Raw genomic sequence first — 12295 nt, 5'->3', positions numbered from 1 at the left:
AAACCATGTGCACTGCAGGGGGGACAGATATAACATGTGCAGAGAGAGTTAGATTTGGGTGGGGTGTGTTCAAACTGAAATCTATATTCTAGTGTAAAAATAAAGCAGCCAGTATTTACCCTGCACAGAAACAATATAACCCTCCTAAATCTAACTCTTTCTGTACATGTTATATCTGTCCCACCTGCAGAGCACATGGTTTTGCCCATTAGGTGAAAATTTTATTTTGCAATCAGCCTTGAATTAGGCCCTCAGTACTCTGCATTGTCCCCATTCATTCTGTTTTTCCATCTCTGCAGTACTGCATCCATTGATGCTGCCATGGCTACACGGTAAGTTCTACCTCTTGTGCTGCTCATGTCGGGCCACTTCTACAACATTTTACAAGGCCACGTTTAGGGGGTGATTCTGAGTTGATCGCAGCAGCAAGTTTGTTAGTAATTGGGCAAAACCATGTGCACTGCAGGGGGGGGGGGGGGGCAGATATAACATTTGCAGAGAGAGTTATATTTGCGTGGGTTATTTCGTTTCTGTGCAGGGTAAATACTGGCTGCTTGTTTTTACACTGTAATTTAGATTTAAATTTGAACACACCCCACCCAAATCTACTCTCTCTGCACATGTTATATCTGCCTCCCCTGCAGTGCACATGGTTTTGCCCAACTGCTAAAAACTTTCCTGCTGCGATCAACTTGGAATTACCCCCTTAGTTCCCAATCCGCCCCTAATGATGACAGTATAATAAACAACATGCATTCAGTACTTCTAAGTACTGTACTAAAATTTGCCCCCCTATGCCTTCACATGTGCATTTGTACTTTTTGTATCACTTACATTATATTATTATTATTATGTCTTTTGTGTTAAGCGGTGATTCCCTTCTGCTGTATCTCTGTCCCTAAGGTTTCATTGGCACTGGCATAGAATCTGTATAGAGAAAGCATGGGAAGACACATAAGCACTGTGCTATACTGTTCGCATGTGGTGTGCTTGCATTTTATATGCACTGGAAGCATTTGGAAATGCATCCTGATGCAAGCAATATGTTGTTTTCTTATTTTATAAAACCCATTCATTTCAATGAGGTTTTAAGAGTGATGAAACCCATTTAACTGATAGGCTTAATGAATTGGATAAACTACATGAGTAATTAAACAAATAAAGCACCACCCTACCAAATTCCTTAACCCATATCAATACTAACCAGCCTGGGATGATTTCCACTACAGCCGTTTGATGTACTCCCGCATACCTCCCAACTGTCCCGCTTTTAGCGGGACAGTCCCGATACTCGGACCCTGTCCCACTGTCCCACCCGCGGGCAGCAGTGTCCCGCGGGTGGGGGGGCAGTTTTGATCACCCGCTGCTCTGCAAAGCAGCCGGTGATCACTGAATACATGCTGTGCGCACGCGCACGGCATGTATTCAGAGCTAGGAGGGGAGCGGGGCTGCCCATCTGCTCAGGGAGCGCTGGGCACGCCCCCAAAAGGCAAAAAACGGGCAGTTTGCCGAGGCCACGCCCATCACGAGCGAGGCCACGCCCCCTTTCCGGGTCGGCGCACGGCGACGCCGCGCGAGAGTCCCGCCTGCTTACACCCAAAAGTTAGGAGGTATGCTCCCGCTAAAGTGAAAAAGAGTCCTGGTATGGCCTGGCTCCTCCCATTGAAATCTGCAGTGTGGGCTCCACTGTCGCCTGTCATAGTGAAACAGCCAAGGCTGGTCAGTGCAGAGTCAGAAAAACAAAACAAAAACCCAACCTGCAACCTTCACTACCAGAGACTACCAGCCTAGACCTGAACATCACTGTGGCACTTCTTGGCACCCCTGGGTTGTGTGGTTCAAATTCATGTCTATGGGAAATACACTTTAATAAAGGTTTGTATAGTGCACAACCCTGAATGGGAAAAATAATGTACAGCCGTAGCCAAAAGTTTTGAGAATGACACAAGTATTGGTTTTCACAAAGTTTGCTGCTTCAGTGTTTTCAGACTGTTTTGTCAGATGTTACTATGATATACTGAAGTAAAATTACAAGCATTTCATAAGTGTCAAAGGCTTTTTTTTTTACAATTACATTGAGTTTATGCAAAGAGTGAAAAGGGGTGATTCAGATCAGATCGCTGCTGTCTGTTTTCGCACAGCGGATGATCAGGTCCTAACTGCGCATGCACCACAGTGCGCACGCATGTCGGACAACAACAATGGACATCGCTGGTCAGCGACGGGATGGTGTGAAGAAAATCCGATCAGCCTCTTCTCATCGCACTGGAGGAGTAATGGTGCCCATGCACTTGTGAGATAATCAGTGCTAACCTTCGATTTCGATCTCATCTGTGAGAGAAATCGAAGGATTGTATGCACATTTTAGGTACCTTGAGACGCGATGCACTGTCATGCCGCTCGAATGTCGCATCTCAAGATATTATGTGCTGTACTTAATATCTCTCGCATCGCAGTGCGATCGCATGTGGTTGGCCGCTCCCACTTGGCGGTGACGTGCCAATCACGTAATTACCACGCTATCTTTTGCATTAACGCATGGTAATCACTTTGGCAGTTCAGGTGTGATTTCAGTGCACCTGAACTGCCAGTGCGATGCCCCGCGATGTCGCGTCGCGGGGCATCGTACAAGTGTATGGGCACCATTAGTCCTGGACTGCACACACTGGATTTTCGCAGCTCGGCATACACATGCGATCACACAATTGCGCAGTGCATTTACACACCCCATGGAGGCGGTGACTATCTGATTGCAGGACAGCAAAATTAGCAGCCCAGCGATCAGATCTGAAATGCCCCCAATATTTGTAGTGTTGACCCTTCTTTTTCAAGACCTCTGCAATTCGCCCTGGCATGCTGTCAATCAAATTCTCGGCCACATATTGACTGCTGGCCGCCCATTCTTGTCTAATCAATGCTTGGAGTTTGTCCGAATTTGTGGGTTTTTGTTTGTCCACCTGCCTCTTGAGGATTGACCACAAGTTCTCAATGGGATTAAGGTCTGGGAAGTTTCATGGCCATTGACTCAAAATTTTGATGTTTTGTTCTCTGAGCCACTTAATTATCACTTTTGCATTATGTGCTCCATAATGCTGGAAAAGGCACTGTTCGTCACCAAACTGTTCTTGGATGGTTGGGAGAAGTTCCTCTTGGAGGATGATTTGGTACCATTCTTTATTCATGGCTGTGTTCTTAGGCAAAATTGTGAGTGAGCCCACTCCCTTGGCTGAGTAGCAACCCCACACATGAATGGTCTCAGGATGCTTTACAGTTGGCATGACAGGACTGATGGTAGCGCTCACCTTTCCTTCTCCGGACAAGAGCAGCAAAGAAGCCACTTCTCTCCAGGGAAAACATCAGTGACAGACTGATATTCTGCAAAAGGTACAGGGATTGGACTGCTGAGGACTGGGGTAGTTATTTTATCTGATTAATCCCCTTTCAGATTGTTTGGGGCATCTGGAAAAATGCTTGTCCAGAGAAGGAAAGGTGAGCGCTACCATCATTCCTGTGTCATGCCAACAGTAAAGCATCCTGAGACTATTCATGTGTGGGGTTGCTTCTTAGTGTTTGCCAGTAAGACTCACTCAGCCAAGGGGACATAGTCACCAGTCATCATCAGAATCATTATGGCCTATTTGCCACCAGGTGCATATGCATCTTTACATTCCTGAGAACACACCCTTATTGTTCTTGGCCAACATTTAAATGCTCCCTCTACCATTCATTCCACCTCTCGAAGTATTAGGAGGAGTAATATGTGTTGGATTCCACATACTGTACACACAGATGTGTCAAATAATTTTGTGCACGTGTGCAATACAAAATGGAGCACTATTTATTGGAACAAAATTCATTTATGGCCAACCCTACATTAACCTCTGTATGCTGTACAGTCTGTTATCTAGTTTTATGCAGCTGCAGAGCAGTATGTCATTGTGTATATCTCTTAGCCACTTATAGAGATGAGGGTTCTCTAGTCACTGCCTGTCAGGCTGGCTTTCCTTCACCAGTCACACTCTGCAGGTCACACACCCTATTGAACTAGGGGCGTGATTCAGACGCGGGTGCTCTATGAATGGCTGCTGCCTCTTTGGATGCAGTAATGCTGCAGAAAGCACTGCAGACCCGAGAGCTGCAATAAGATCACCATCATAAGCTCGCAGTCATCGCCCATCTGAGTAAGTCTAAACTTTCTCAGAATGGGTGACAAACTCCTGAATGATGTCTCCATTAGCCATTATCATAGTCAATAAAGGCAGTTCTGTATTTCTATATTTTGACCTTGATCATGTTAGGATGTTATTTGCTTAATTAACGCATGAGCCACACTGTGCGGTTAAATTTTTTTGTCTGTCACACAATTTTTAGAGGTTTATTCAATTAGCTGCAATTTAGTTTTGGCCGCAAGTAAGTGCCACTATACAGATGTAGCCACGCTCATCTTACCCGCGGCACGGGCACACGTGCAATGACTAGGTACGCTGCCCATTAATTCCTACGGCCATGCGCATGTATATGCAGGCGAGCGTCATAGTCGCAGGCACACTAATCGCACTTGCTTTGCCACAGAGAAGACGTTCAGCGGCAAAGCTGAGTGTGACTACATCTGTATGTCGCACTTACGGTACCTTCAGACTTGTAGACTTTGGCTTGCAGCCTCATAGGCAGGGCCGGCTCCAGGCCTACCAGCACTCTGAGCAAGAAAATGTAAAAGCGGCGCGCGCTCCTGGAAAAGCGGGTGTGGCATCCTGGGAAACATGGGCGTGGCCTCGTAACTTCATATCATAAAACTATAAATAAGTATATTTTCTCACTCCCTCTACGCACACAATTAGCAGCCTTACACATAACAGCCACAGTAGTGTTCCTTACACACAATGTCTCCAGTATAGTGCCAGATACACATAATGTGCAGTGCCAGATACACATGATATGCCCCTCAGCATGCCAGATAGACAGCATATGCCCCCCAGCAGTACCAGATAGACATGACATGCCCCGCAGCAGTGCCAGCTACACATGACATGCCCCGCAGCAGTGCCAGCTACGCACAACATGCCCCGCAGCAGTGCCAGCTACACACATTATGCCCCCCAGCAGTGCCAGCTACACATGATAGTTTTCACTTTTTAGGGCAGGGTGCTGATCACAGGGAGGGCACATTTTAAAGTTAGGAGGACAAAATGATGTACATACTGTAATGCTTGGTGCTCATCTACCTACATGGTAAAGCATGGACAGTGCGCGGCGAAGGCGCGCAGCAAAAATTTAGGGGCGTTGCTTCGTAAGGAAGGTGCGTGGCCACATAATAGTGGCAATTCGCATTACACCACACAGTACTGCAGTTAATACACATTGCACCAGGTAGAACCTCCTAGACACTTTGCGCCAGGCACAGCACGTTAGACACTTTGCGCCAGGCACAGCACTGAGACACTTTGCGCCAGGTAGAGAGCACTGAGACATTGCCTAGCCACAGACGCTACACGTGACATGCCCCCCAGCAGTGCCAGCTCCACGTGACATGCCCACCAGCAGTGCCAGCTCCACGTGACATGCCCACCAGCAGTGCCAGCTCCACGTGACATGCCCCCCAGCAGTGCCAGATACATAAATGCCCCCACAGTGTCAGTTACATAAATGCCCCCACAGTGCCAGATGCATAAATGCCTCCACAGGGCAGATATGCTGCCACAGTGCCAGATACATAAATGCCCCCACAGTGCCGATATGCCCCCCCAGTGCAGATATGCCTCCATAGTTCCAGATACATAAATGCCCCCAGTGTCAGATACATAAATACCCCCACAGATACAGATATGCCCCTGATGCCAGATACACTTGCCCCCCAATGCCAGATACACATGTCCCATGCCCCCAGTGCCAGATATCACCTCCCTCACCCCCACCCCCGTGCTGCTCACCGCGCTTCTGCTGCTGCTGTTCAGCTGAGGGCGGGGAGGAGAGCGCAGCGTGCGCCTCTCCTAGCCCTCAATCTGTGGCGGCCGCGGCGGTGTAAAGCTTCAACTAGGCGCCGGTCCGCAAGCCAATCAAAGCTCGCGGACCGGCAGCCAATCAGCTTCAGCTGCCGGACCACGAGCTCTGGTTGGCTCACGTGCCGGGCCGGCGGCGGTTAGCTGGGGGGTGGGAGGGGGAGTACACAGGGGCCGGCCTTTGAGATAGATGGACTCTGCAGTGCTGGGACGGCTCCGGCTCCAATATGGCGGCCAGAGCTAGCGGCGTCCATAAAGTGCGGCGCCCTGTTTGGCCGCTTTATTGGAACATGCCTGGAGCCGGCCCTGCCCATAGGGACCACAAGGGGCGCAAGCTGCAGTGTCGGTAAAGACATGGGTTTTTGCAGGTAACTGAATCGATATTTACTTACTTCAAATAATGTAACATTCTTTGTAACCTTCTTTTCATCTAAAATAGTTACCATGGAAAAGTAAGGTAATAGGAATTGTATTCTTTCTCTGTATGTCCCATTATGTCTAATGCTCTACAGGTCTAACAGTAGCTATTTTCTGATAGATAACACAGCGGTGAATGTGAATGGAGGCAAAGAAACAAGTATTGGAGACAATTCACACGTTGTGGTACAGAAGTATAAGGAACAAAGAACAAACATGTTGCCTCCTCTTCCTACACTCTCTAAGGTCACCAGAAACGCCGTTCTCGCAGCCGCCATATTTCCGGAATTCTTGAAAGAACTTGCAGCTTTGGCCCAGGAACATTCTGTGCTATGTTATGTGATTGGGAACTCTTTTTAGCAAATGTTTGTTTTATGTACTTCTTAGGTATCGTTTTACTATTTTTATGTTGGATTTTGTTTAAAATGAAAACTACCTGTTTTTTGTTCCAACTAGGATTATTTCCATATAGTGTTAGCTTTTACTACTTCCTGTAATACTTGATAGAAAATGGGGATTGTGGTCCATCTGGCTGTGGTGGTTGTTTTTTTTCTATGTGGGTTTAAATATTCACAACCCTGTTCATATAGAACTATGGTACTTTGCCTCTGTACCCTTTGTGCTTTATCATTATTAAGATGCATTTTTATTATTTTGTTCCTTAGTCATACCAGCCCTCCAGCGTCCGTCCTGACATAGAAGACCCAAGTTTACAAATATTGCCGCCACTATATAATACCCAACATCCCAATAGAATCCAATAGTTTCTTCATATACATGATTAATTGTGCACTTAGACAGTTCTCAGTGGTGCCTGTTCTATCAACATCATTAATTGGGCTTCTTCCTTAATTTCCAGCTTTGGAGCCTAATGAAACTGAGTCAGCTATCAAATAAGCATCGTTATGACTGACTTTCACATTTTGGATGATCAATTTTAATTACAAAATTTTTATTTCATTCTCATTGGTTCAAGAGGGATAACTTGTAACTCAATGTGCCTTTTGACATACTGTAGGCTGATAATATACTAATTTACAGTACGTTTATATATGCACTCTCAAGTCTAATATGTATAGAGTACATATATATATATATATATATAATACGCACCATAAGAACCACCAGGAACAGATAATCGCTATCAGTTAGTGAACAGCACGAGGCAGTAAAGACAAGTGTTGCTCTAGCTTAGACTGTAATAACTATCACCATTTGATCGGGGTGTTGAACTGACAGTTACAATGTATTGCAGGATTGCACTGTAGCAAGGTTTGTAAGAATGCCTGCGCTGATATCAAGAACTGCAGCTGGTAATTACTGCCGGGCGAGTTTCTGGCAGTGGGTGAAAGAGATGGTCATGTGAGGCATGGGAGGGATGCCCATATATACCACTAAATAATAGCATATAAACAAAATCAGAGTAGGAGCGTCACCATAAAGAAGCGATTAGCGGTGTTGCTGTCAAGTGCCAAATATTTAGTTTTCCTTTTAAATAAACCAGGGAAATAAACACAGACTATAATTAGTAAAAATTCTACATAGAAGCAAATTGTTACTACCACTCCTACACATTTATCACCATGGAGAAAAATGCATAATTCCCGTTATAAAAATTCAAATAAAAACTAGATCCAAATAATAAAAACAAAGTGCACTGTGGATCCAGGTCATGTCTGTGCAGGTCTATTAATGTAAGCCAGCAATCACTGAAATGAGTATATTTTTATGATCCTACTGTATGTGCCTTGTGTTATTTATGTGCTCAGGATTTAGACCAGAAACATTCCTCCCCGTTTATTTTTAGGTATTATTACATGAGCCCGTCCCTGTTTTTGTAGGGTGAGAGTGGGGATTGGGGGTATAAGGATAAATGCTAGCAAGTCGTGATTTGTGAGTGCAATCATTTGTGAAAAAGTGGGAACTACTTCCGGGCAATGTACTAATCAGCTTTTCAGGGCCACGTGATGTAGGCGGTTTTGTATAGTTCTCAATGCACTGAAGCAACAAGAGTTTTGCTGTAACCTTAGACAGTTTGGTTGAATAGAAGGCAAATTGTTGAATATGGTTGTTTGCTTTGATGGTTAAAAGATCGGGTCTGTCTTCACAGCACCAAGGACCATATTCAGTAAGGATTGCAAGTTCTACTTTTTAGCAGAATTTGCAATCCTTTGACTCGCATGCTAACCGCCACCCCCCCCTGCGACCATGCACTAATTGCAATCACGCTGCAATTAGTGCGCAGTCACAGAATTAAGGGAAGCCTCCTGCTGGCGCAGCCTGGCTGCGACAGCAGGATGCCCGCCGCCATCTTTATGATCACATTGACTGCATGTGACGTCATGCAGCCGCCCCGATAGCGCCCCCATTTCCCTGCCGCCGCCCCCCGCTCTGTCTCCGCCTTGGAAATGGACCGTTGCCGCCCCACAAACGCAGGCAGAGGCGTTCGCATTTATTGCGGGTCACCCTCAAAAAATGCAGGCGCATGCGCAGGACGGACCCTGGTCATGCGCTCGCCTACAGAAATTCCGGTTGGATCAGTATTTGTGATCCAACCTGAATGAGATCCCAAATTCTTACACCATGTTATGTTGCCAAAGAGCCACTATTAATATACGAAATATATTAGTGTACCCCCAGTATCCTTATAAGAGAACACACTCCAATGCTCCCATCACTTTTATGTACATGAAGCTGTTCATATAATATGTAAGCACACATAGTCTAAACAATGGAGCCAATCTGTGGCTCTCCACCTGTTGTGAAACTACCCTAACCCTAATAGAAAAACTGTGCCAGAGCATGCTTGGACTTGTAGTTTCACAACACAGGAGAGCCACAGGTTGGCCAGGCCTGCAATGGAGTATACTGTATATCTTTTTAACGTCTTGTAATAATAAAAGTTTTAATCATCAGGCAAGTACTTGATAAGTGTTTGATAGCTTGCTTGCTATAGAATGTAGTACATGTAACCCTTCTTACATTTGGCTGAGGTAAACACTTAAACTTTAGCAAATTGCTAGTTGTGCACAGTACACAGCAATAAGCAGCAGCCTTATACCAAAGATGTGCCTTAGTAGAACTGCATGCAGGACGGTCACACATAACGGTTGGCCAGATTGACAAATCATTTACTGTGGGTGAACAGCTTATTGGTCTTATTTGGTCAGATATTAGAAGTCTAGTGCAAGTTATACTTCTACAATCAGATGTTTGGTTGTTCCATGTCAGAGCACATTTGCGTTATTTGCTTTTAAGGAAGCCTTGTAGGCCGGTCATTGTGATCTGATTATTTAGCAAGATAAGAAAATGACCAAATCTATGGCTGATCCAGCTAAGACCAAATTGGACAAATCTGGCTAAAGGGCTCTCAGATGGCCTGTGTTTCCTATAATGTGACTACTGTATACACAGGCTGACCGGAATCAAGTCACGTCCAGGTAGGTTTGGAACTTGACTATTCACAGGAAGTTTTGTGCTGTATCTACACACAAGCCAGTTTCCTTTAGACTGGATGTTTGGCTATCTACAGTGATAGACACAGATATACAAAGCCTTATTAAATATCTTTTGCACAAAATACAGTGTAACCCATTCCTATGCAAGGGTGGTGTTTGTTTTTTATGTCTAATTATAAACATAATGTTATGGAGTCGGTATTTAACATCTCATCTAGGATATACAGGATATTTATTATAATCTGATGTTGGATCCTGTTTTGTTATTGCACTTTCTACTGTATATTCTGCATAAAATATATATCATAATAATATAAACATTATAAAAACCTCACTGATGTTGCTTGTTGTGTTTTGTTTAGTAATATGAATACAACAGTGGTCATTAATGTTATGTAAAAGCTGAGACATTGTACATTATATAACTCAATAATTCCCAAAAATTTTTTTAATCACGGCACCATAGAGTATCAGAATTTTTCTCACAGCATCCCTAAGCCAAGAGTTTCTTATTGAAAAATGTAGAAAAAAGTATAAAATTAAGTAAACTGTGTTTATATGTCATCTTAACTGTAGGTTCAATTGTGTTTGTCAGACTATTTTAATATTGTCATCCGCAAGCACTGGTTTATACAGTGACCATAAATAATTTGAATTGGTCCTGGACCACCAACCCGAGGCACCCCTGTAAGAGCCTCACGGCACCCCAGGGTACCTAGGCACACAGTTTGGGAACCACTAATATTACTGGTTTCAGAAATGTATAATACCCCTTTCAGACCGCCAGCTTTGAACACGGGTTATACCCCTTTCACACCGCACAAATAACCCAGTATCGACCCGGCACAATGCCGGGTCGACATGGGTCAGTGTGCGGTGTAAAAGTGCCATGTTGGAAATCCCAGGTCGCCTGACCTGGCAATTCAACCCAGAAATAAAGCAGTGTTATACCGGGGTTGAATACTGGGTCAATGGCAAACAGAATCCTGGGTCGATGCGACCCGGGACCTGTTCACTACAACAGGGAGAGGCGGTGCAGTGATGATCTCATCTCCCAGCGCCGCCTCCGCTGCCAGCTCCGCCCCCTGCTGCTACGGCAACCCGCCTGGCATATTGCCGGGTCGGGGAAGCCAGCAGCAGTGTCTAATGCCAGATCCCACCCGGGAAGGACCCGTTTCCAATTCCCGGGTGGGATCCGGCATTGGCAGTGTGAAAGGGGTATTATTGGCACATGAGTGCGCATACCCGTGTTCCTGTGCTGTCTGAAAGGTGCCAGGTAGCGATCAGGATTGAACTTGTGTTCAACCTGGCTCGCTGTACGGTATGAACAGGAGCCGAGTCGATGCGACCCGTTTCCCGTTCACATTGTGTGGACAGGCGGCGCTTGGAGATCATGTGATCTTCAAGCACCACCTCCACCGCGTCATCCACCCAGCAATATGCTGGGTGGCAGACAGCGGCGGCGGGGCGACTGAGGCGGGTTGTATACTGGAAGCACCCGTGTCAGGCTCCTGTGGGCACCCCGCCTCAGGTGGTTTGAAAGGGGTATTATTTACTTAATAGATCATCTAGTAACTTACTGCAGTAAACTCAGAGTAATACTTCCTAATCAGCTGGTATTTTACACTGTGGAAAACATTTCTAAACATTTGTATTAGCCACATATATTAAACATTTAGCAAATGTCAAATATTTAGCACATGTAAAATATTTTCACAATTCCTTTTAATTGAGTTTTGATGTACGAGCTCTAAAACTCAGCTCAGCTGCCCAACAGAGCGATATAAGCTGCATTTTACATAGTGGCTTTTGAAGTGCTCTGGAATAAAAGCGCTGTAATTTTTAGCAATTATGTATATTGTTAGTACTTACACTGAAATAGATTATGACTTGACCTTGATAACCTCCAAACACAAACAACAAAATCATTCTCATTATGGACGAGCTGTCTGCACTCAGGATCTGATGCATAATTCAGATGTTATCACCACTGATAGCAACTAAGTAGCAACTCCTACATACTCATTTATGATGCCTCAATATACAGTACTGTACTGTACACCAAACCAGATTACAGATCTACTATTCCGCGTTCACATCAATCATTTGTTTGTGACAGTCAATGCCTGCATGTAAATTCTAATTAATTGAAAGCTACCTCATTGGTGACATCTTCTTTACTAATTAATTCAATTGTTGGAATTATCTCCCTTGCACAGGGTATCTGTCCTCTCTGCTTATATCTCTTGTGACTTACTGCAACGCCAATACCAACTAGGAAAACTGTTTATTGGGTCCTATTTTTTATGTAAAAAAAGAATTTTAAAGTTATTGCATACAGTATATTCTTTATTCTTGTATAATCCTAGTGAAATTTATTTTGTTATTAACACATTTGTAATGATGATAAGCAGTGCCAATGGT

General features: G+C 44.7%; 1 protein-coding gene across 5 annotated transcripts in view; it reads left to right on the top strand.

Annotated features, from left to right (window-relative positions):
* Positions 1–10205, top strand: part of FHIP1A (FHF complex subunit HOOK interacting protein 1A) — a 662899-nt gene extending 652694 nt beyond the window's left edge. For all 5 annotated transcript variants that reach the window (XM_063920560.1, XM_063920559.1, XM_063920561.1 and 2 more), the window contains one exon: positions 6535–10205. In XM_063920560.1, the coding sequence (XP_063776630.1) occupies positions 6535–6773 (239 nt within the window). In that variant the 3' untranslated portion in view covers positions 6774–10205. The remainder of the gene's footprint in view (positions 1–6534) is intronic.
* Positions 10206–12295: the final 2090 nt, after the last annotated feature.

The sequence above is a fragment of the Pseudophryne corroboree genome, chromosome 1 (assembly GCF_028390025.1).
Source record: "Pseudophryne corroboree isolate aPseCor3 chromosome 1, aPseCor3.hap2, whole genome shotgun sequence".
Lineage (NCBI taxonomy): Eukaryota > Metazoa > Chordata > Amphibia > Anura > Myobatrachidae > Pseudophryne > Pseudophryne corroboree.
The sequence above is the reverse complement of the archived record's forward strand: the minus strand, read 5'-3'. Positions and strand labels throughout refer to the sequence as shown.